General features: G+C 40.3%; 1 protein-coding gene across 4 annotated transcripts in view; it reads left to right on the forward strand.

The window, feature by feature from the left end:
* Nucleotides 1–19,745, forward strand: part of PDE7A (phosphodiesterase 7A) — a 126,451-nt gene that overhangs the window by 94,145 nt on the left and 12,561 nt on the right. For all 4 annotated transcript variants that reach the window (XR_001885311.1, XM_017870786.1, XM_017870788.1 and 1 more), the window contains exons 4-7: nucleotides 144–295; nucleotides 2,438–2,501; nucleotides 8,291–8,386; nucleotides 12,979–13,079. Coding sequence is in view for 3 of the 4 variants with exons in the window: in XM_017870786.1 (XP_017726275.1) it covers nucleotides 144–295; nucleotides 2,438–2,501; nucleotides 8,291–8,386; nucleotides 12,979–13,079 (413 nt within the window). In the remaining variant the exon portion in view is untranslated. The remainder of the gene's footprint in view (nucleotides 1–143; nucleotides 296–2,437; nucleotides 2,502–8,290; nucleotides 8,387–12,978; nucleotides 13,080–19,745) is intronic.

A 19,745-nucleotide genomic window follows, 5' to 3' on the forward strand; every position in this document is an offset into this window, starting at 1 on the left:
AGTATCACTTCTCTCCTGAAAATGTGGTATAATTATTTAAATGAATTTTTAAAGATACTTGTACATACTAAAAGTGGTATTGCAAAGATAGCATGTGTATAATTTTAACTTGCTGTACTCACCTTTTATTCTTTTTATTTCAGCTCAATCTGAAATTGAAGTGTCTGTCTCTGCAAGGAATATCAGAAGGCTACTAAGTTTCCAGCGATATCTTCGATCTTCACGCTTTTTTCGTGGTACTACAGTTTCAAATTCTCTAAACATTTTAGATGATGATTATAATGGACAAGCCAAGGTATGTATAGTTTTTGTAAGAAAACGTTAATTTTTTGATAAGTTTACTGAAGCCCTTTATTCCCCATACAGTAATGATTTATAGAGTCTTTTTGTCTGTCTGTGAAAAGCAGTTAAGCCTGTTTTCCAGGTTTTTTTTCTTTAGAGCAGCTGTTTATTTTATAATTAGACATTCCAGAGCAAGGGAAATTTCTGAAACAACTAAAGTAGTGACAGTGTTTTCATTTATTGGAACATTACGTAACAAGGAGATCAATAGAACATTAAACTATAAGATCTCACAGAATTGTAATGCTGGGAAGAATCTTAAGAGATTATCTGATCTCTTCATGTCCATATTCCATCAATAAGGAAACTGAGTCCAATAGAGCACGAGGGACTTGTTTACGCTCACCCAGCTGGTTAGAGGTAAACCTAGCACGGGAAGTTACGTCTCTGTCTGTCTTCTGTGTGTGTATGTGTATTAGTAACATCTTTTCACAAAGGTCTCATGACTTCCAATCAAGTTTTCATAGTCTCTTGCATCGAGAGAGATTTTTGAGGGTTTAGATGTATCATAATTAAACTTGTCGATTGTGAACATTATTTACTTCATCTTTTATATAATTTAAAAGAAATGTCTTACTGAACATCAGGGTTAAATGAGCTTGTTTTTAACCAAATGAGGATTTTAAATAGTATTAAATGTTCAATGTATTTTAAGTTATTCTTTAACTTAATATTTACAGGCCAGATTTTTGAGTTTGCGTAGATAAGTTTTTAAGTTGTGTAGGTACAGCTTGGGTGTCTTCTTTACAGTTACATGAAAGTAAAAAAAATTACTTCCCTGTTTAGTAAAAGAAATCAGTGGAAAGTGTTCGTGCTTGCTTTAAATGTTAAAATGTTTACAAGTTCTGCCTTTTAGAATGAGAATATCTCTGTGTCATTTGTTGTTATTAGTACTGTCGTAATTAATGATTTCTACTAGTAGTATCTTAGTGTTGCTCATGTCAGTGTATTCATAAATGTATCCAACAGTGAACTTTTGGATATAAAATATAAGTTTTTTTCCTAGAAAAGTCCACAGAATGTTCAGGTTAAGAATGTATGGTATAAAATATTTGGTTTTAGGGTCTTTGTGGAATTTATTTGCTTGGCTGAGGTACACATTATCCTAAAAGTTAATGTAGTAAATTGTATTATTTTATAAGCATATTTAGATAATATAAATAAATATCCATAAGTTAAAAATGTTTTTTTTTTAAAACTGAACAACAAATAATTTAAGCATGGTGTGGTATCAGTGTCAGATGCCTAGGTTCCAGAAACAGACTACCTAATTTAAGATCCCAGCTCTATCACTTTATAGCTGAGCAAGTTAGTTATTTTTTGCTTGTTTCTACGTCGCTAAAATGAGAATTGAAAACAATGCCTGGGCCGGGTGCAGTGGCTCATGCCTGTAATCCCAGCATGTTAGGAGGCCAAGGTATGAGAGTCACTTGAGCCTAGGAGTTTGAGACCAGCCTGGGCAGCATGATGAGACCTCGTCTCTACAAAAAAAAAAAAAAATTTAGCCACGTGTGGTAACACGCTTGTAGTCCCAGCTTCTCAGGAGGCTGAGACAGGAGGATTGCTTGAGCCCAGGAGGTCGAGACTGCAGTAAGCTGTCTTGTTTGTGCCACTGCACTCCAGCCTTGGTGACAGTGAGTGTGAGACCCTGTCTCAAAAAAAGAAAAGAGAAAACATCTGATGGTGTTGTTCCAAGTAGTAAAAGAGTGAGTAAGGTCACTTATAACAGTACCTGGAATAGTAAATACCCAATAGTAAGTTTCTCAACCATGCAACATTTGAACCACACTTCTGTGATGTTAAGTGATACTAGAATTCTTAAAGGTTTGCGGGACTATAGCAATAAGTTGGGAAACATAACCTTCGTGTGCATTCATTAATTCAAAACAAAATAATGTTTCATTTTCAAGTGGAGTTTATCCCTTTGAGCATTTTTTGGAGCCAGTTGAAAAGTCATGATTAAAAGAAAATGATACTTGTATTTTTTAAAGGAAATCAATCACTTTACATTTTCATTAACTTCTCTATGGAATATCTCCAAAAGACAATGTTATTGAAATTAAATTACATCAGAAATGTTTGGTTTTCATTTCAGTGTATGCTGGAAAAAGTTGGAAATTGGAATTTTGATATCTTTCTATTTGATAGACTAACAAATGGTAAGTGAAGAATTTGACTTGCTCAAGTTAATGTAGTCTAGATTACTGCATTGATGGTGCAGCCACTGATGCGTTGCTTTCATTTACTGTACTAAGGTTGTGAGCCCTCTGCTGGAAGAGAGAGTGTGTTAGTCCATTTTCACGCTGCTAATAAAGACGTACCCGAGACTGGGTAATTGATAAAGAAAAAGAGGTTTAATGGACTCACAATTCCATGTGGCTGGGGAGGCCTCACAATCATGGTGGAAGGTGAAAGGCACATCTTACATGTCGGCAGGCAAGAGAGAAATGAGAGCCAAGCAAAAGGGGAAACCCCTTATGAAATCATCAGATTTCATTAGACTTATCCACTACCATGAGAGCAGTATGGGGGAAAGCACCTCCATGATTCAGTTATCTCCCACCGGGTCCCTCCCACAACACATGGGAATTATGGGAACTATAATTTAAGATGAGATTTGGCTGGGGACACAGCCAAACCATATCAGGGAGCATCATTTTTTCTCTTTTTAAGTGACTTTTCTAAAAGTCTACAGAATCAGTCTCATATATACTTGGCTGATTGGTTGGCAATTGCTGTTGCTATTATTAATAATAACCCAGAATAAACATTATTATCTCTTTTTTTTTGTTTGTTTGTTTCTTTTAGATTGTGGCCATTTACAATGACATCTAATATTGTATGCCTGTTTTGATTGCCCCTGCTGAGTGGTGGATTAACCACCTTTTGGCACATCCTGACCAACAGCAGTGGTTCCTTGCTTTCAGATAGAGAATGGGGAAGAGCTGTCGCTTCTTTAGGAGGGCTTATCAGAATCTGCAGAGTATGGGTGATTTGGGGGAAAATGCCCACAGGTGATTCTAATCTGCTTACCCACTCCTGAGTTTAGTTTGGTTCTGGATGGAGGGGTCATGTTTTCTTGTTCTCTTTGGGAACAGGAAAATGTTCCGTAGGAAAAGGAACAGGGAATCGCTCTTATTTAGGATAAAATTGTGGGCGTAATTATTGGTGGTACAGTTGAGGACCGCCAAACCTTAGGCAGTTCTACCTTTTAGTATATTTTTATTTGGGTAGCTTTTCTAGAAATACAATTTCCTTTTTTCAAGAAATTGTTCGTTTCCATTTTTTAAAAAGTTCCTTCGTGCCTGTTTTTTTTTTTTAAACACAACTAAGCATCTCTTATTTTGAAATGTTTTGTTGATTTATGTTCTTATTCACTGGTAAAAGCAGTTCAACTAGGCCGGGCGCAGTGGCTCACGCCTGTAATCCCTGCAATTTGGCAGGCCAAAGCTGGTGGATCACGTGAGATCAGGAGTTTAAGACCAGCCCGGCCAACATGGCAAAACCCCATCTCTACTAAAAATACAAACATTGGCTGGGTGTGGTGGTGCATGTCTCTAATCCTAGCTACTTGGGAGGCTGAGGCAGGAGACTTGCTTGAATCTGGGAGGTGGAGGTTGCAGTGAGCTGAGATTGCGCCATCTCACTCCAGCCTGGGCAATAGAGCGAGACTGTCTCAAAAAAAAAGAAAAAAAAAAAAAGGTAGTTCAACTTTTTGCCCCAGAGTAGAAAGTACACTGAGAGAAAATCAGTACTGACTTTAGAATAATGAAACCACTGCTGTACTTTGAAATCACCTGCTTTTTCTTATTGCTTTGGAATGAAGTGTCTTTGATAAGGATGCCAAATATGTAAAATGAACAAGCAAATTACAACTTTATTTTTCTCAGGAATCAATGTGGGTCTCTTAGTATCACTCCATTATTCTCTCTAAGCGTATGGCAATACCTAATGGAAATACCTTTGTCTATACCTTCTGTTTGCTTATGCAGTGTTGACAGAAAATAAATCGGACTGATCCTAGGAAAAATTGTGAAGACAGTGAAGTTTGCCTTTATCAGCAAAGCCACCCTCCTGCCTCCCTGCCTTTTTATTCCTCCCCTTTGCTATCTCTCTTCTACTTTTCCTTTGCCCTTGGTGATTAAGTGTTCTGTACTTCTCCCTGCCCCCACCTTGGCCCGTACACACAGGAAAGGCTCTGATATCATTTACACAGTTAGCATTCCCTTGGCCCTTCTTTTTGAAAATATAGGTAGGTGAAATATCAGGTGGCCCACCTTCTTCTTGCTCAGGGAAATTCCCCTTTCCTAACTTAACACAAATATTACTTTAGGTATTATCTCAAGACAAATATAGATTAAACAATGCCACCCTTAACACTTTCAAAGTTTAGCCTTACATAAACTCTCACAGCTCATAGCCTATTATTAGTCTACTGGGACACTTGTCACTCATTGAAATAGTTGATTGTTCTTCTCTAAATTTTATTTTTAAAAAGTACATACTCTGCTAGTTGGGGGCATGGTGATGAAAGCGGTGTGAGCTCAGCAGTGCACTGGATGGGCAGAAGAAATAGCCAGCAGTCCACAGTAGTTAACTAAGCACTTCGCTTTCCTTTTGATCACCTCACTCCTTAAACGGGATTTGTGGACAGGGTGGCTACATGGTTTCCCCTTAGGGTTCGTTCCAAATCTTTAGGGTTTAGTAGAAACCACTCATGGTTAGCTACTCACCTTTGATTTTGGAGGTTGAGATTTCTACATTCAGTTAACTACAGCTATTCAAAAGCTCAGGAATTTTCTACTTAAGGAGATATTATTCGGGAACAAATGGGCAGAAGAAAATTCCTTTAGCTTATACTATATAATGAGAATGGCTTTCCTTTTAAAACTGCTTCACCTGAAATGAATTCTCGATAACATACATTCATGGTATCCAAGTGTATAGTTTTCCCTTCTTGCTTATTGATCCAATGCTTTCTTGTGTTTCTTATGCTGGCAATTTCCCAGATGATATTGGGGGGAGGACAGGAAGGCAGAGGAGGAAGCAAAATGCAGTGATTTGTGCCAAGACAAATGGTCCCCAGCTTGTCTGCTACAAGGAGGGAAGTAGTTATTGTCTGGTAGGATGCGTTTGGAATTCCTTTTGTAGGATTGAGGGAGTTAAGTGATGCGACAGAGCAAAAGCTTATCACTCCTGAAGACACCTGGTTCATGAGGACACTAGCTGCCAGGCCTGCGTTGTTAGGGTAGCCTGCTCCTTCCACCAGATCCCTTCTGGGATCACCTTCGGAAAATGACTGAGGCCCACTCTTCCAGAGGCAGTTCTATCTTTTGATATATTTTTATGAGGGTAGCTTTTCTTAAAATACAGTTTTCTTTTCAGAAAGTGTTTGTTTCCATTTCCATTTTTTAAAATTTCTTCTGTGCCTGGTTTTTGTTTAACACAGCTGAGCATCTCTTGTTTTGAAATATTTTGTTGACTTGTGTTCTTAGTGGTATTATAATCCTCAGTTGGTATCTTGCATGCAGCTTTTCAGTTACATATGGGTAGTACACTTTAAGAGCCTGGTTCTTGTCAGATTCCTTTAAAGTTCTTAGTGGGAACATTACATGTGTTTCTTCACTGCACTTTGCCTGAATTCCAAAAGAGGGTATTTTCCTATTAGATTGTAGCTTTCTTAAAACTTATTCTACATCCTAGAAATGGGTAATTTGTTTTGTTACATTTGAAAAACAATTTGGGGAGAACCTTATGATAATCTAAATATACAGAGAATGAATAAACATTCTAAAATATTTATATAGTCGAAGATGGTTGTTACAGCAATAGTAATGGATACGTTGTTCACTTCTTCAGAAATGGCTCCACACCACGTGGTGGACTCGTGTTTGTACCGATAGAGCATATCAGGACCTGAACACATTTTAACATTTAATTTATGTAAAATGTAAGATTTGAAATTTTTTTTCTTTCCACATAAAGGCGATATGTCAAGTAGTTTATAAAAATAGTCTCTTTTGGCCTGCCACATCTTTTCTGTCATTGCTCATGCAAATAATGCTCCAATTAATGTACTTTTTCATCGGCCGTGGTCTTTTGCTGGCAGTTGGTTAGGCAGTTTTAGATAACAAGGTTAGCCAAACAGTCCTTTATTATCCTTCATAAATATTATTATTATACATTTTCAATTTGGGACCAGTATGTCTTTTATACATTTTTGTAAGAGTCATCATAGACTTTACAGAATACTAGAATTGTGTATCTTACTGCTATTATCTGAACGTTGGCAGTAATTTATGAGCCTATGTGAAGGATGTAGTCTACTTAAAATAGACTTTTTAATATGTAGCCTATTTAAAACGTGGTCTGTTTAATTGTTAATATAGTATATGTGTCCTATGGAAGTTTACAAAACCGAGAAATATAATAGGAGGTATAACAAATGGAGAAATGGAGAGTTATACTATGGAAGGGAAAACTAAACATCATAAAAATGGTGGGTTTTCCAAATTTAATTTCTATTCTTGGTGTGACTCCACTTGTCACTGATGAAGGAGTGGACGTTGAGGAAGAAGACAGTCCCCATCGCATGTAGCAGCTCTTTCCAATAACTCGCCTCTGTAGGGGGATGGAGCAGGGGAAACTGGAGGGAGCCAGGAGAGGCTGTGATTCTTTATTGTTTGAGAGATGAGAGAATCTAGAGCATGTCTGAATGCTGATGCTTATTGGGACAATATAGAAAAGAGAAAGAGATTGGTGGGGTGGGGTGGGGTGGGGACAGGTGTACCTGGTGGAACAAGGAACATCTCTGAGGAGATGTGGATGGGTTGGCTTTTGAAAGAAAGGGAAACTCGGTCAGGCGCGGTGGCTCACGCCTGTAATCCCAGCACTTTGGGAGGCCGAGGCGAGCGGATCACAAGGTCAGGAGTTGGAGACCAGCCTGGCCAACAAAGTGAAACCCCGTCTCTACTAAAAATACAAAAAATTAGCCAGGCTTGGTGGCGGGTGCTGGTAATCACCACTACTCGGGAGGCAGAGACAGGAGGATCGCTTGAACTCAGGAGGCGGAGGTTGCAGTGAACCGAGATCACACCATTGCACTCCAGCCCGACAGTGCAAGACTCCATTTCAAAAAAGAAAGAAAGGGAAACTTGAGGGCTTGTATTATTTCTGTGACATATGAGGCTATGGAGAATGAGGGGTGGATGGGAAGTAAGTATGTTGAAAGTTTAAGAAGAGCATAAAAGGCTTGAAAACAGACATTTTAAAAAGTGAAAGAGCCAGTTCACTGGAAAAACAATATGATTGCTGGGCAGTGTTGACTATGAGTTTATAGTGATACTCTGCCTAGTTTTGTGATTCCCCCTCCCTACTCCCCAAGAAAATCTCAGATTTTCTGCAGCTACTCTGGAAAAGCAAGGGGTTGAGTTCAGAGTTTTTATTCTGATGATCTTGAGGTCATTGATGCCTCCTCCTTACCCTGTATGGATGAGAGTAGACACATTCTCAAGGCTAACAAGGCTGCAGCTGAGGTGTATGCTCTGGGGCAGTCTGTTTCAGTGAAAGCAAGATGGCAGAGGCGTTGTCAGGAGGAAGGTCAAGTGCGGCCACACTGAATTAGGTTACTGTGTGGGACAATTTTTAAAGTTTTCTATTGTCTAAATTATTTTGGTGTCTTTAAAAAAATTAATATATTTGAAAATGTCTAGCTTTCAGTTCTTTGGTTGTGGAAAAGTAAAACAACAAAATTAAATTTTCTTACAGTGAAACAAAGATATGTATAAAGTTCATAACTGGTAAAACAAGAAGATGCATATTTTTGATATACAAAAAGTGGGAATTATTACTCTTTCCATGTTTTATGTTCAAAATCCGTATTTCAAAGCATAATGTAATTGTGTTGACTGGTATTTCCTACTAATGTAATGTCTCTTCTTTCTTTTAGGAAATAGTCTAGTAAGCTTAACCTTTCATTTATTTAGTCTTCATGGATTAATTGAGTATTTCCATTTAGATATGATGAAACTTCGCAGATTTTTAGGTAAGTGATTCTAACTCATTAACAGTAACAAGATTTACATTTATACAAGAACCTGTTTATAAGTTTTATCTCAGTTATATCGGTTAGCTATTGCTCTATAATAAACCAGCCAAAATTAGTGACTTAAAACAACACACAGTTATTTAACTGTTGCATCTGTGGGCCTATTGAATGCTGCTTTTGGTCTGGGTGAGCTCATCTGTGCGCCTGCAGACAGCAGCAGGTGAGCCGTATGTTGGTTTTGTAGCGACCTCAGCTAGGATACCAGGGTGATACATCTCGGCTCTACATAGTCTTCTGTAAAATTTAAAAGAAGCAGAGGAGTTTGGCACCATAATAGATTTACATTAAAAACAAAAAGGAATTATTTATTTTACGGTTAGCAGAGCTTGTTCAAACAGTAGTGCCAGGTTTCCAAGGGAGCTGATGTCCCCAGGCCTCTGGAGCCCTGGGCTCAGAATCGGCCCACCTTCACTTCCGCAGCAAGTGGCCACAGCAAATCAGACCAGGGATGCACTACACCTGTTGGTGCAAAGGCTGCAAAGTTGCAGAGCCATAGATATGGGGAATGGTGAATACTTGATTTCATTTTGCAGTGTTTCTTACATTGACCACAGATCGCCGGCAAAGGCGACACAATTTCTGTACTTTTCTAAATTTTCGAAGGCTAAAACTTTAAAAGATCAGGTATATTGCAGTTAGGTTTCTTCTTTTTCCGAGCCCTAAAATCTCTTTGACTGTAGACTTTAAAGATTATTTGGGACCAGGTGTGGTGGCTCACACCTGTAATCTCAGCACTTTGGGAGGCCGAGGCGGGTGGATCACTTGAGGCCACTGAGTTGGAGACCAGCCTGGCCAACATGGCAAAAACCTCATCTCTACTAAAAATACAAAAACATTAGCCAGGCATGGTGGCGCACGCCTGTAATCCCAGCTGCTCCGGAGACTGAGGCACAAGATAACAACCTAGTCTTCCTTCTTGTAATATCCACCAATCTCTCCTGGCTGGTTGTACCTGAGGAAGGAATTTACGATTCCTGGTAAAGTCTTTGTGCTTTAGGTGGATAGGGGAACTTCAGAGAAAGTACTCTTCTGCATTTGCTGCTCTGAGTTTGAAGTCTAAAGCAGCATATTTTGGGGTCTCATTTTCTGACCCTCATTGTGATATTTCATATAGTGCCCAGATCAAGAGATATTTTAATTTGTAATTTATTTTTGGTTATATAAACTTTGCTTATATACAGCAAAAAAGATTACAACTTAATGAAGGCTCACATAATCATTAGCATTTTGTTCCAATAAAATCTTTTAAAGTAAGGTGTTTACATTGGTTTTTTTTTTAAAGACATAATGCTCTTGTACACTTAATAGACTATAGTGTAAACATAGCTTTTGTATGCACTGGGAAACCCAAAATTTTGACTTGCTATATTGCAATATTCACTTTATTTTAGTGGTCTGGAACTTAACACTAAGTATCTCGCTGGTATGCCTATACTTAATAGTGAGAGACCATCACATTGCTTTGATATCTTTTTAAAATCTTTCAATTTTAAGTAGAGAGAAATTACAAATTATTCAGGAAGTAATGTATTACTGTAAGAAAATGGTAAAACTGTAGAACTATAAAATAAGATATTGCTGGTAGGGACATTTAATATTTCATACATGCTGGGCACAGTGGTTCATGCCTGTAATCCCAGCACTTTGGGATGCTGAGGCAGGTGGATCACTTGAGGCCAGGAGTTCGAGACCATCCTGACCAGCATGGTGGAACCCTGTCTCTACTAAAAATACAAAAATTAGTCGGGCGTGGAGGCGTGTGCCTGTAATCCCAGCTACTCGGGAGGCTGAGGCAGGAGAATTACTTGAACCCAGGAGGCAGAGGTTGTAGTGAGCCAAGATCGTGCCTCTGTACTCCAGCCTGGGCAACAGAATGAGACTCTGTTTCAAAAAAAAAATAATCATTCATATAACCATTTTTGCTAACTTGCAACTGCTTTATCTAGGTAAACAGAAGCTTGTGTAACTGTACAGATATAATTTTGTAGTAAATTCTCAAGTTTATAATTAAAATAGTGTGAGTAGCCCCAGTAGCTATACTGGCAATTATAAACATGCATATCCCCGCTTTGCACATTGTTCATGTGAATACTTGGCTGTTTCTCCCCTCATCCTGCTGCCACTAATTTGGAAGCCACTAGAACAGGTTTATGAGAGAATTAAGCCTTAAAGCCATAAGGAATCCACTGGCTACAATGGGTTATTTTCTGTGCAATGTATCTGGAATGGCTTCGGCTCTATACTGTCCTTGGGAGAATTGAGAAAATAATAACTCAAGTGTTTTTTGTTTGTTTGTTTGAGACAGGGTTTCACTGTATTGCCGAGACTGGAATGCAGTGGCATGATCATGGCTCACTGCAACCTCAACTTCCCAAGCTCCAGCCAGCCTCCCACCTCATCCGGGCTGAGGCAGGAGAATCCCTTGAACCTGGGAGGTGGGGGTTGCAGTGAGCTGAGATTGCGCCACTGCACTCCAGCCTGGGCAACAGGACGAGACTACATCTCAAAAAAAAAAAAAAAAAAAAAAAAGCCTCCATACCAAGAATGTACAGCCAAATGAAGAGCTCGAAATATTAACTCAGACTTCAGACTTCTACTTAGAACTCTGGTTAAAAAAAAAACAAAAACAAAACAAAAAACATTATTACATAGGGCTTTTGAGAAGCTTTTCCTTTGGAGAGTCTCGCTCTGTCACCTAGGCTTGAGTGCAGTGGCGTGATCATGGTTCACTGCAGCCTCAACCTCTCGGCTCATGTGATCCTCCCACCTCAGCCTCCTGGGTAGCTAGGAATATAGATGTGCACCACCACACCACGCTGCATTTTTATTTTTAGTACGGACAAGGTCTTGCTAATGGCTTAGGCTGGTCTCAAACTCCTGACCTCAAGCAATCCTCCAGCCTTGGCCTCCCAAAGTGCTGGAATTACGGGTGTGAGGCAGCGCACCTGGCCTTGAGAAACTTTTTAATGTGTAATTAATTGTAAGTAGTATGCCTGAAATACTGTACAGTAGTCCCCCTTTATCTCTGGTTTTGCTTTCGGTGGTTTCAGTTACCTGTGGTCAACTGTAGTCTGAAAATATTAAATGGAAAATTCCAGAAGTAAGCAATTCATAAGTTTTGAATTGCACACCATTCTGAGCAGCGTGATGAAATCTCATTGCATCCTGATCCGTGTTGGTTATCAGATCAGCCGTGTTGGTATCACAGTGCTTGTGTTCGTCACCCTTATTTTACTTCATAATGGCCCCAAAGCACAAGAGTTGTGGCATATTGTTATAATCGTTCTATTTTATTTTAGTTATTGTTAATTTCTTACTGCGACTAACTTATAAATTACGCATTATCGTAGGTGTGTTCGTATAAGAAAAACACAGTATAAATAGGATTTGGTGCTGTCTGTGGTTTCAGGCATCCATTGGGGGTCTTGGAACATATCCCCCAAGAATATGAGGGGACTACTATACTAAAATATAAATTATAAAACACATACGGCTGGGCATGGTGGCTCACACCTGGAATCCCAGCACTTTGGGAGACCGAGGCGGGTGGATCACCTGAGGTCAGGAGTTCAAGACCAGCCAGGCCAACATGGTGAAACCTCATCGCGACAAAAATACAAAAATTAGCCGAGCATGATGGCAGGTGCCTGTAATGCCAGCTACTCGGGTGGCTGAGGCGGGAGAATCACTTGAACTCGGGAGGTAGATGTTGCACAGTTAGCTGAGATCATGCTTTTGCACTCCAGCCTGGGTGACAGAGCGAGACTCCATCTCAAAAATAAATAAATAACTACTTACAAAAATAGCTTATTAGGTGGGGCACAGTGGCTCACACCTGCAATGCTAGCACTTTGGGAGGCCAAGGCAGGTGGACTCCTTGAGCCCAGGGGTTTGAAACCAGCCCGGGCAACATGACAAGATCGTGTCTTTACAAACAAATACAAAAAATGAGCCAGGCATGGTGGCATGCACCTGTGGTTCCAACTACTTGGGAGGCTGAGGTGGGAGGATTACTTGAGCCCAGGAGGTCAGGGCTGCAGTGAGTCATGATCACGTCACTGCACTCCAACCTGGGCAACGAAGTGAGATCCTGTCTCAAAAAAACACTGTTAACCAAGGGTATTGAAAAGGCTATTTGAAAGGATGGGACGGAAGCAAGTGCAGAATTCTGATGGTCTGTCGCACTCACTTGGCAATTGTGTTTCCCCACCACAGGTAGGCTCGCTTTCCTTTGAGACCACTGGATTTGTGTGTTATGCTGGTAGGGCCATCATGTACGTTGATGGCAGGGGGCACAACTCCACCCCGAAGCCTAGTCTGTTCTTCCATGATAGCATAGGGAGTCAAATTGATACTGATTCTTTTGGTATACATGTGAGTGTGAGGTGATTATCATCTGCCCGAATCAGCACGATTTTAACCGATATCTACGTGAAAAGTATGAGTGGGTAACTCATAATTATCACAGTTTTTGCACTTGTGTATGTTGCTCATATACAGTAAAATCGGGATCTCTTTCTTTGATGCAGTTATGATTCAAGAAGATTACCACAGTCAAAATCCTTACCATAACGCAGTCCACGCTGCGGATGTTACTCAGGCCATGCACTGTTACTTAAAGGAACCTAAGGTAAGAGGTTGACATTGATTTCAGGTGAAAATCATAAGAAAATTCCTTTTGATTTACTTTCACATACTTCTCCTGAAGTTACTGCCTTGACTGAAAATCACAGGCTTCCTTCACAAGAATGAGATCTAGCTCAATCATGTTTCTGAATCTGGCTGTGTTTCCAAGTGCAACAGCTAGAGAATTGGGTGGTTGTTGAGAGAGAGGCTGGAGAAGCCCAAGCAAGGGCTAGGTCACTTGAAACCTCGACTGCTGGCATTTACACTGAGCTCCACATGGGCTCCATGTGGGCAAGGACAGCCTTGGTCTGACTCAGTGAATGAATGGGGAGCTACAGAGAGGAAGCAGGAGACTTTAGAAAATTATCCTGGCTGTGGTGTGAAAATAAATCGTGTCAAGACAAAAAGCCTGAACACCTGCCAGGGGTTACTTTGGTGTTTCATGGAAGAGAGCAGAGTGGCCTTGATGAAGTAGAGACGTGGATAGTTTGCAAGTTCTCTTGGGAATTAGAATGAACAGGATGTGGTATGTGAATGCATTTGGGGAAAGAAACAGAAGTCAGTGAAGACTGGTTTGGGCAGTTGAGCAGAAGGTGGAAGTCTTATATGAGAGGAGGAATGTAGAGAGGAACAAGTTTTGGGGGTAAGGCTTGTAGAGACAATGAGCACCATTTTGGATCCGTGGTGTTAAATGTATTTGACATCCCAATATAGAGGTCTAGTGGAGAGTTACATAAAAGAGTCTGAAGTATAGGAGAGAAATCAGACTTCATGTATGGATTTGGGAATCATTGTCTGCAGATGTTAATGAAAGCCATGTTTGCCCCTGGACATTTCCTATCCCTGGCAATTCTGCAATTATGTCTGTCTACCCCATCCCTGTTTCAAAACTGCTCTCTCCCTAGATCTTAGTTCTGGCTAAGGTGTTAGGCGGGAAACAGGATGACTAAACTGGCTTGTGCCTGTTGATGCCAACGTAAGAACATAGCTAATCTTCTGATTATTTAAGAGATCATAGAATATGTGAAAATGCCCCAGTTTTTTTTTAGTATACGTATCATAACTTTTTAAAAAATCAACTTTATTGTGGTAGAACTTATATGCAGTAATATAGTGCATACATTTTATGTGTACAGTTTTGACAAATGTATACTCCCAATCACCCAACTGCTTTTTTTTTCTAAGAGACAGAGTTTCACAGTGTTGCCCAGGCTGGAGTGCAGTGGCGTGGTCATGGCGTACTGCAGCCTCGACTCCCTGGGCTCAAGCTGGAGGCCAGCTAATTTTTAAAATTTTTGTAGAGATGGGGTCTCACTCTATTGCCCACCCCAATTTTTTAATTAAAGTTTAAAAAAACTCTGGGCCAAGACTGCATCCTCTGTTTGAGAATGTTGTGGGAGAGATTGATGAGTATTCACCATACAGTCTAGTAAGTGGAAAGATGGTAACAAGTTCTCTGCAGCACACAGGAGGGTTAACCTGGTCAGTGAAGGCTTCTGCACTCCCATCTCCCTCTGGGCACACCCAACCCAAGCCAGGGGGAAGGAAATCTGGGTGATGCCAGGTGAGCAGGGCAGGGACACATGTGAACAAAAATTAATAAAAACATGATTTTGAACACTTTTTGCTTGTGGAGTTCTGATAATACTTAAACACTTTTCATCCTTAACATACTCAGTGAACACCACCCAAGGCTTCAATTAACGATATAGATAAAATCACAAAGCCCTACAATGCAAGCATTTCTCTTGTCCCTTATCATAGTGAACATTTTTAAATGGAGTCACCCAGGGCTGGGCACGGTGACTCACGCCTGTAATTCTAGCACTTTGGGAAGCCGAGGCGGATGGCTTGCTTGAGCCCAGGAGTTTGAGACCAGCCTGGTAAGACCTCATCTCTTTTATTCAAAAAAAGAAAGAAAAAAAAACAAAAAAACAAAAAAAACAGAGTCACTCAAAGTTTTAAAAGTGAATTCTAAAAACTTTGAAGTAGGTCCAGGTGCGGTGGCTCATGCCTGTAATCCCGATATTTTGGGAGGCCAGGGCAAGAGGATTACTTGAAGCCAGGAGTTTGAGACCAACCTGGGCAATATAGCAAGACCCCATCTCTAAAAAAAATAAAAAGTTAGATGGGCCTGGTGGTATGTACCTGTGGTCCCAGCTACTTAGGAGGCTGACTCAGGAGGATTACTGAGAGGTCCAGCAGAGAGTAGTGATAGTGCAACTGCACTGCAGCCTGGGTGACACCCTATCTTTAGATAGGTAAATAGGATGGATTAGATAGATGCCTGAAGATTGTATCTCTTACTCCTGAGCCTTTGCATAGCATCACATGTTTTACACTCTTTGAACATCTGCCACATGCCAGGCTCTATCCTGGTGCTAGGAATGTGGTGGTGAGCAGGGTAGGAATGATCCCTGTCTTCATGAAGTGTACATCCCAGTGGGGGAGGCAGTCATTAAATAGATAAATAGAATTTTGATCAAAATAATATGTTAGTGGCCTGGCATGATGGCTTACCCCTGTAATCCCAGCATTTTGGGAGGCCGAGGGCAGGAGTTTGTGACCAGCCTGGCCAACATGGTGAAACCCCGTCTCTACTAAAAATACAAAAATTAGCTGGGCGTGGTGGCGGGTACCTGTAATCCCAGCTACCTGGGAGGCTGAGGCATGAGAATCACTTGAACCTGGGAGGCAGAGGTTCCAGTGAGCCGAGATCACGCCACTGCATTCCAGTCTGGGTGACAGAGCAAAACTCAGTCTAAAATAATAATAATAATAATAATAATCTAGAGAACGACCAATAATAATAATAAGCTAGAGAATGACCAGGTGGATGGCAAGAGTTTTACAACTTTAGATAGGGTGATCAGAAATCACTTAAGTGGACAGTACATAACTAAGGAGTCATCCATAAGAAAGTCCAGGTACAGAGGGAATAGTAAATAGAAAGACTTAAGTATATGTATTTTGTGAGAAATTTGTTTTCAGTTTTTATACCTTATAATTTATATGGAAGAGCTAATTCTTGGACTCTTGTCTATATGAAAAAAAAAATATTTCAAGCCAAAGAAATTACTGGAAATTTTGGAGACAAACTCATCTCTCTCTATATGCATTGTCACTAACTTGAGTATTTATTTTTTATGTCCTCAAGGCTGAAGTTATGTGGATTATAAAGCATTTTGTTCAAGTTGAGTCCAAAGTCTCCTTGAATGATTGACACTGGTAACATTCATAGTTGTCAGCTGAGGAGATTGTGATTTTCCCTTTGTTTCCTATTTTAATGTTTAGTTTCATGTTTCTGTAATGAGTGTAGTTACTTTACTTAATAACTATACTTAAACTAAGTCTAGATAAGAATTACGCTTACACATCCCAGACATAAACCCACTGTAACATTGAACCTTTAAACTTTGCTCTACTTGTCCCTGGCAGTTGACAAAAAACCTGCCCCCCCACATCCCTCCCTGGCCCCTGCATCCTTCCCTTTGATATCAGCGAGACTGGTAATGGTTGAATTGCCTTTCTTGTGAATGTACACTTATTCATGCTCTGAGTAGATGCTAATTGCTAGTGACAAAAATATGAATAAGATAGGAATTTTGGCCCCCAGAATCTTACTTGTAAAACATGGGAACCTGACGTGGAAACCACAAGAATGTCAGGCCTCCAGGACAGGAATTTTTGTCTGTCCCCTAATATTTACCTGTCCCCTAAAACAGCACCGGCACATGGTAGGTGCTTCGTCAATATGAGCTGTTAATGAATGATATTGTATATGGGCTTTATCATTGGCTGGGTTTACTCTAACTGTTCTCTGTTTTTATGTTTTTGTTTTGTTCTGTTTTGTTTTTCAGATGGAGTCTTGCTCTGTCGCCCAGGCTGGAGTGCAGCGGCACGATCTCAGCTCACTGCAACCTCCGCCTCCTGGGTTCGAGCGATTCTCTTGTCTCAGCCTCCCAAGTAGCTGATAGGCGTGTGCCACCACGGCCAACTAATTTTTGTGTTTTTAGTAGAGATGGGGTTTCACCATGTTGGCCTGGCTGGTCTCGAACTCCTGACCTCAAGTGATCTGCCTGCCTCGGTCCTGCAAAGTGCTGGGATTACAGGCATGAGCCACTATGCCCAGCCTTCTTCTCTGTTTTTAGACCTCTAGAGCAGTGGCCCCCAACCTTTTTGGCACCAGGGACCAGTTTTGTGGAAGACATGTTTTCCTTGGATGGGGAGGGGGATGGTTTCGGGATGAAACTGTTCCACTTCAGATCATCAGGCATTAGATTCTTAAAAGAAGTGTGCTGGCTGGGCGCAGTGGCTCACACCTGTAATCCCAGCACTTTGGGAGCCTGAGGCAGGCAGATCACGATCTGAGGTCGGGAGTTCGAGACCAGCCTGACCAACATGGGGAAACCCTGTCTGTACTAAAAATACAAAATTAGCCAGGCGTGGTGGCACATGCCTGTAATCCCAGCTACTTGGGAGGCTGAGGCAGGAGAATCGCTTGAACTCGGGAGGCGGAGGTTGCAGTGAGCCAAGATTGCGCTATTACTCTCCAGCCTGGGCAACAAGGGCAAAACTCCATCTCAAAAAAAAAAAAAAAGAAGTGTGCAACCTAGATCCCTCATGTGCACAGTTTACAATAGGGTCTGTGCTCCTATGAGAATCTACTGCTTCCAAGGCAGAGCTCAGGCAATAATGCTCACTGGCTGGCATCTCACCTCCTGCTCTGCACTGGTTCCTATCAGGTTCCTAACAGGCCACGAATCAGTACCGGTCCATGGCCTGGGGATTGAGGAGCCCTGCAAGGACCGCCTTGTCCTTTTGCCTTCTGTGTGTGGGAGGTTCATTTCTTTCAGTAATTTCTCAGGATGGACATAATGTGTCAAGAATCCGTCTTCACTAGGCAGGGCATGGCAGCTCACACCTGTGATTCCAGCACTTTGGAAGGCCAAGGCAGGCGGATCACCTGAGGTTAGGAATTTGAGACCAGCATGGCCAACAAGGTGAAACCCCGTCTCTACCAAAAGTACAAAAAAAAAAAAAAAAAAAATTAGCTAGGCATGGTGGTAGGTGCCTGTAATCCCGGCTGCTCAGGAGCCTGAGTAAGAGGATTGATTGAACCTGGGAGGCAGAGGCTGCAGTGAGCCGAGATTGCACCACTGCACTCCAGCCTGGGCGACAGACAGCAAGACTCTGTCTCAAAAAAATAGAATCTGTTTTCAGAGGTAGCATCATTAGGAAAAATAAAAATACAATATTGATTCAGAACATTTTATCTCACTAAACTGCTCTCCTCCATGATAGTGCCACCTCTTCTTTACCCTCAGCAAGCCACCAGTATCTCAAGTACCTTCTTTCTGGTATTTCTACTACATTTTTGATTTGCCAATTTAGCCAAAAAAAAAAAAAGCTACCACCAACAAAACTTACTGTGATAACCATTACAATGGAAAATCATAAGGGCTGGCAGGCAATGAAAACAGTGTTTTTCACTGAACAAAGCAAAACCCACCACTTAATACTTTTCTGTTTTATTGAAAAAGAACACTAATGATGGCTTTGCAGATACAAGTAAAATCTGACCTTCACGTATGTTAAATAATTTGTAGTTTCTTTTCTGGACATTTCTTTGTTGTCAGCTCTTACCAGATACAATCACAGAATGGAAATAACATCTGTCTTTTAATCCACCTGAAAAAGTTAAGTTATTGAAGTCCTCGTCTTTGTTATAATACTGAAAATTTTCTTTCCGATGGAAGGTTTTTTTTTTCTACAAGCAGAAATGTTACATTTTTATATCAAATATTTTTTGAATATGTGTGATTTGTTTTAAAGTTACTTTCTCTTCACAGAATTTTGAGAATTCAGCTACTTTTTTTCATGTTCCTATTTTTAATGGTTAACTCTTTAATATACCTGAGATTGTTTTGATGTCGTGTGCAGTCATACGTTAATTTTTCGAATCAGTGTAATTTGGGATTATTGTATTCTCCCAGGATGTCTATTCTTCTGCCAATAAGAATGTCACCCCTTTGCACACTGCCTGATAAATCACATGTTCATAAGACATAGACACCCATGCCGTTCATGTGTATGTCAAGGAGGGGAGATTGCTTTATATCCTATGCATTCTGTTCGTCTTCATTATTAAAGCAGTGCTTTAGAATGCTTTATTTTTTCAGTGCTTTTGTATATCCTAAAGAGGAAATAATTTTCTTCATCTTCTCCTATTCATTGACCTTCTCCATGTACTAATTATATGCGATACAAAAATAAATAATATGCATCTCTGCTTCCAGGTAGGTTATAGTTTTCCAGGAGATTCAAGCCCTCAGACAGTGATTTCTCTGACTGAGATGAACTTAACACAGGGAGTAGAAAAAGAAGATTGATTCATTCTAGCAGAGAAAGAAAATAATAGAATTTGAATCTAAATTTATTTTTTATCTCATTTTTTAAATTTTCAGTTTTTATATTCATTGTATAATAACATATAAATGTTAGTTTATTGTAATAATCTATAAGTAAATATACTTAATATTAGTGGTGTACACTCCAAAGTTTTCACTGTTAGAGCACAGGATCATTACAGTTTAGTCAGCACCGTCCTAACGTAAACCTAAATAATACTGTGCTCTGATGAGTGGTATTGTGGCAGGCCATGAGGTGC

This window comes from Rhinopithecus bieti, unplaced genomic scaffold (genome assembly GCF_001698545.2).
Source record: "Rhinopithecus bieti isolate Rb0 unplaced genomic scaffold, ASM169854v2 scaffold_5022, whole genome shotgun sequence".
Lineage (NCBI taxonomy): Eukaryota > Metazoa > Chordata > Mammalia > Primates > Cercopithecidae > Rhinopithecus > Rhinopithecus bieti.